At 40.9% G+C, this 5900-nt stretch overlaps 1 gene segment (V, D, J or C); it reads left to right on the top strand.

Moving 5' to 3' along the window:
• The first annotated feature begins 4181 nt into the window (after positions 1-4181).
• On the top strand, positions 4182-4806 carry LOC108634937. The segment is given in 2 exon segments: positions 4182-4242; positions 4448-4806. Coding segments are annotated over 2 exon segments (411 nt in total).
• Positions 4807-5900: the final 1094 nt, after the last annotated feature.

The raw sequence follows: 5900 nt of genomic DNA, 5'->3' as shown, positions 1-5900 counted from the left end.
TTATTTTCTATTTCTGACCTTGTCTTCCTGAACAGGAGTGAGCAGCCTCTTGACTGTGGAACAGCGTCCTCCTTCACTATGCTCAGGAAGGAGAGAGCCCCAATTTCACCTGCAGTTCTCCTTCCAGCTCTTTCTCTGTTTTACACTGGTACAGATGGGAACCTGCAAAAAGCCCCAAGAACCTGTTTGTAGTGAGTGTAAGTGGGGATGAAAAAGAGCAAGGACAAGTGAGAGTCACTCTGAATACTAAGGAGGGCTACGGCTCCCTGGATATCAGAGGACTGAAGACTCAGCCACATACTTCTGTGCCTCCACACAGTGCCACTTAGTCCCCTGCAGCCCATACCCAAAGCCTTGCCTGCTGCTGCTCTGGGACCAGAGTTGAGGAAGAGCAATGTGTGGGTTGGAAAAGGGAAAGCCAAGGAACTACAGTGTTTTCAGTAATCAGGGGGAAGTGGAACCATAGATTAACAGGCATTCCAGTCACTGTAGTTCCCTCAACTAACTAGACTGTACTGAACATCACTAACCTTGACTCCCACCAGTATATTGGCCATATCATTGAGTCAGATCTCCAGCCTGTTTTCCCATGGTTTAAAATGCACTAAATGATTGCTCAAAGATATCAAACAAAATAATGTGGTTCAACTAGATCAACATTTAAACTCTACTGTTGCTATATCCTAAGAGCTAGACCTTCTATGTTGTTTCTTCATATTCATGAATGAGACATGAACAGACACCTTCTTCTCACATACCTGGCAAGAAAATCTGCATGTTTTATACCAGAACAGTCGATTATGCCTTATGAACTCATTGGAGAGAGTTTAATTTTGGTTCAGTTCAACCTTCTCACTGCATGGCTATTTGTATTTCACTTCTTCTCATATGAAGCTATTTGCATTTTTAAAACTCACTTTTGATATCTGAAAGGAACATTTATAGGGGAAGTCCACCACTGTCTCCTGAGAAACATGTATGTGGGTCAAGAAGCAACAGTTAGAATCAGACATGGAACCACAGACTGGCTCAAAATTGGCAAAGGAGTATGTCAGAGCTGTATATTGTCACCCTGCTTATTTAACTCTATGCAGACTACCTCATGCAAAACCCTGGGCTGGATGAATCACAAGCTGGAATCAAGATTGCTGGGGGAAATATCAATAACCTCAGATATGCAAATAACACCATGCTTATGGTAGAAAGCCAAGAGGAACTAAAGAACCTCTTGATGAGGGTGAAAGAGGACAGTGGAAAAGCTGGATTAAAACTGAAAATTCAAAAAAGTAAGATCATGACATTAGGTCCCATCACTTCATGGTAAATAGGTGGGGGAAAAGTGGAAGCAGTGGCAGATATTATATTCCAGGTGTGCAAAATCACTGCATGGTGACTGCAGCCATGAAATTAAAGGACGCTCGCTCCTTGAAAGAAAAGCTATTACAAACCTAGACAGTCTATTAAAAAGCAGAGACGTCACTTTGCTGACAAATATCCATATAGTCAAGACTATCATTTTTTGCAGTAGTCACGTATGGATGTGAGAGTTTGACCATAAAGTCTGAGCATTGAAAAATTGATGCTTTTGAGTTCTGGTGATGGGGCAGACTCTTGAGAGTCCTTGGACATCATGGAGATCAAAACCGTCAATTCTAAAGGAAATCAACCCTGAATAATCTTTGGAAGACTGATGCTGAAGCTCCAATACTTTGGCCATGTGATGCGAAGAGCCAGCTTATTGAAAAGATCCTGATGCTGGGATAGATTGAGGGCAGGAGGAGAAGATGGTGACAGAAGATGAGATAGTTGCATGGCTTCACTGACTCAGTGAACATGAATTTGACAAACTCTGGGAGATTATGAAGGACAGGGAAGCCTAACATCCTGCAGTCCATGGGGCCTCAAAGAGATGGACACAACTTAGTGACTGAACAACAACAACAACTTAATTAGAAGAGAGAAAGAGTCTCCTCTTTTCTCTGGGGCAACCAGAGTGGATCACTTGGAACTTTGCCACAAAAATGTACTTAACTAGAATGCCCGTTATAGGTGACCACTGGATAAACGAACCCCTGAAAACACTCATCAAATTAGAATGGGAAAAAATTCAACCCTGGTAAGAACGAGGAAGAAATATGGCATTAAAGCCTCAAGTGGATTTGTTCCAATAGCTGTCCTCCAGGGGGTGATGTTGCATAAACTGGAAATGTCACCTCCAACAAAAGTTCCATTTCACTTCTATGAGCTTCTGTATCTCGCAGCTCACTGAGGTACACATTTGAATAGGCTCAACACCAGGAGCAGTCATTGTCAAGGAAGCATTTCTTCCTGACAGTCACTATAATTTGCTTATATAGTGATCTTTTTGAATCTCAGATTTCCCTGTAATAGGACTCAGTACACTCTGGCACATTCCTTCCTGCTTCTTAGGGAAGATCTTCCGTAATATGGCTCTCATCTTAATTTTTGCATAGTCAGATTTTCCACCACCCTTCTCCTGTTGGGAATGCTCTTCATAGGGAATCAGTAACATTATATTCCATGCTCCTGCCTCTATAGAACAAACCAGTTCTGGTTGAAATCTGAACAGAGACATTGTCTTATTATAGACAGATTTGCCCTGGTTTCATTGATTTAGCACTAATGTTTTCAGGAAGAACTGGAGGCCAGTCAGTGCCCACCTGACAATCACATCAGGGGGCCCCCTGAAGTGGAGGTACAACTATTCCTACCTCTAGTGAACTTCCTTATCTCTTCTTGTATGTCCAGACAGAATATGAAGGAAAAAAAGGCTTTGTTTATCCAGTGGTCACCTATAACGGGCATTCTAGGTTAAGTACATTTTTGTGGCAAAGTTTCAAGTGACCCACTCTGGTTGCCCCTCTCCTCTTTTCTCTCTTCTAATTCTATTTCTCTAATATCCACTGTGTGGCCAATTATAATTATTATTACTTTTATTTTTCTACACTGTCTCTCACAGTTCCTTTAGTCAACATTTCCAACAGTCTCGAACTGTCCATCTGATCCTGAGAGTCTGCAGATCACTTCAGTTTTACTTCAGTGAAGATATACAAGTCCTCATTTTCTATCCCCTTTACCTCTAAATCCACATACAGGGAACCATTATTAATCATAGACTCTGAGAAAAAGCAGAATTGATTTTCATATGCTTTAAAAAATACTTATTGTTCTTTTAAAATAACCTACTAGAGGTAAAAAGCAGAATACAAAAAACAATAATCAACAGTTCAAATGTATTTAGTGTAAAATAACTATTGGGAAGGTGCAATAATATATCAGATGGAGCCCATACTGGTGCTCTGTGAGGAACTAGAGGGTTGGGATGGAAAAGGGGAGGGGGGCTCAAGAGGGATGGTATATATATGTATATAAAACCATGACTGATTCTCGTTGTTGTATGGAGAAATTAACACAACAATGTAAAGCAGTTATCCTCTAATTTAAAAAATAACAAAATAAAAAATATGATATATTTAAACCTGAAATTTTATTTAAAATTTATTTTTATTTTAAAATTATGTTTTAATAAAAATTAAAAAATTTAAAATTCTAATTTCAGTGCCCATCTAGAGATTAAAAATAATATAACTCTTTTGTAGGTTCAGTCTAGAATATATATATATATATAATTAAAAAATGAAACTGTTTAATACTGCAAAGTGTTCCAGCCAAGACTGTTATGAATGCTGTGCTGATTTGTGAGCACCCTTCAGAATCACAGGTTTGTACACAGGAGATGCCAAAAAAAAAAAAAAAAAAGATCCTGAGAACTCCTGAGAAAATATTTCATTATGCAAGAATCTTCTGCATCCATGAGACTAAAACTATGGCTAGATAATTAATTTTTGTTTTCTCTTCCCTAAAATCCTTCACAAATTCAAAATCAGAGTCTGCCTTCACTGCAATGTTCTTAGAAAACGCCCCTCAGGTCCTAAAATAATGACCTTTTTATTTCCCACTCTCCTCCACTCCTCTGCAGCCCATTCTGAATTGGTTGAGGTGGAGGGCGGGGCTTCCTGTCACAAAGTGAGGGGCTGAGCAGGACTTGTTGGGTGAGCTGACTGGCTGCAGGAGCAGGAACATTTCCGAAATAGCTTATGACACTCCCTCCCTCAGGGTTTAGTGAAGTGTCTTACAGTGAAAATGTCTCAGTAAGAAGAGGAAGCATCATGAAGAGGCTAGCAGGCACTGTGCTGGGGCTTTTGTTTGCCCAGGTTTGCTGTGAGTTGGGGCTGCCCCAGAGGGGCATCTGAAGGATTGAGCAGCTGCTGTATTGTTAGGGAGGGAGAGGAACTGACAAGTCCTGCAGACTTTCTATCCTTCTCATCATCTATGGGAGTTGTGTGTGTGTGTGTGGGTGGGTCACTTTCAAGGTTTGTTAGAGTTACAATGACCCTCTCCTGTGACCGTTTCTGTTTCTCATCAGGTGTGCGAGGGCTGGATGTGGAGCAGAGTCCCCCAGCCCTGAGTCTCCAGGAGGGAGCCAGCCACATGCTGAGGTGCAATTTTTCTGGCTCCGTGAGCAGTGTACAGTGGTATCTTCAGAACCCCAGCGGCCGCCTTATTCACCTGTTTAACGTTCCTTCAGGAACAAAGCAGGATGGAAGATTAAAGGCCACGACAATCCCTACAGAGCGCCGCAGCTCACTGCACATTTCCTCTTCGCAGACCACAGACTCAGGCACTTACTTCTGTGCTGCGCAGCACAGTGCTCCCAGGCTCCTGCAGCCTCTACACAAACCCTCCGCGGGCTCAGCCCCTCCTTCAGCCACAGTCACACTGTGAGGCCACCACAGGGCATTTGCAATGTTGATTATTTCTTACCTACACTGGTACAGTTTTAATCACAGACACTTTTCGGCCCTACAGATTATGAACTTTGGTCTTTATCTTCCTTTCTCAATCTGTATTTCCTTCTGCACTAGAGACTTCTAACTTGGAGCTAGCAGAATAGCTGATAAGAGGACAGAAATAAAATAAATATTCAACCACAGTATGCTGAACTCAAAGGTGGTAAAAAGTGAGAAGAATTCAGAGAAAAAAATAACTCCAGTAAAGTTGTTATCCTGATTAGTTAGATGACTCAGGAATGTTCAGATCTGCCTCACCAGAATGTGTCCCCAAAGACACTTGCATCATCCCACCCTACAAGTGCAGCAAAGTGAACAAGGACAACAAAGCTTACTCAGTGTTCACTATGAGCTTGGTAACTTAGAGAAACTTATTCTGGGTGCAAGAACTCTTAAACCCATTTAACTGTCTATAGTCAAGGTCTTGGAAGAGTTGATTCCTTCTTGAGATCTAAGGGATAATCCGTTTCCATGCCTTTTTTAGCTTTTGAAGGCCAACTAAATTCTTTGGTTCATGACTCCTTCTTGAATCACTAGAACTTCTTGCTTCCCTCACCTTCCTCTTTGGGAATCAAATATCTTTCTGTCTCTGTCCTATAAGGTATAAAAAATATTAAACAGAAATCTCAGTTAAACAGAGTTGGGAGATGGGGGGAACTCTCTTGACCTGTGGACATAGTGGAGAGCAAAGGGAAGATGAGAGATGCCTCTTATTTCCTGGCAAGGACTCAGCCAATGAAAAGCCGTGGACTCTTGTTTACTGTAGCCCTCTCAGCTTCCTTTTTCAATTTACATTGTCTTAAATTCTTTTCAACAATGTCTTACAGTTTTCAGAGAACAGGTCTTTCACCTCATTGGTTAAATTTATTCCTAGGTACTTTTGATTCTTTTTGATTCAACTAGAAATTGGATTGCTTTCTTAAATTCCCTTTCTGATAATTATTATTAGTGTATAGAAATGCAACAGATTTCTGTATATTAATCTTGTATCCTGTAACTTTATCTTGTAATCAACTTTGTTGATTGTTT

The sequence above is a fragment of the Capra hircus genome, unplaced genomic scaffold (genome assembly GCF_001704415.2).
Source record: "Capra hircus breed San Clemente unplaced genomic scaffold, ASM170441v1, whole genome shotgun sequence".
In the NCBI taxonomy this organism is placed as follows: domain Eukaryota; kingdom Metazoa; phylum Chordata; class Mammalia; order Artiodactyla; family Bovidae; genus Capra; species Capra hircus.
The sequence above is the reverse complement of the archived record's forward strand: the minus strand, read 5'-3'. Positions and strand labels throughout refer to the sequence as shown.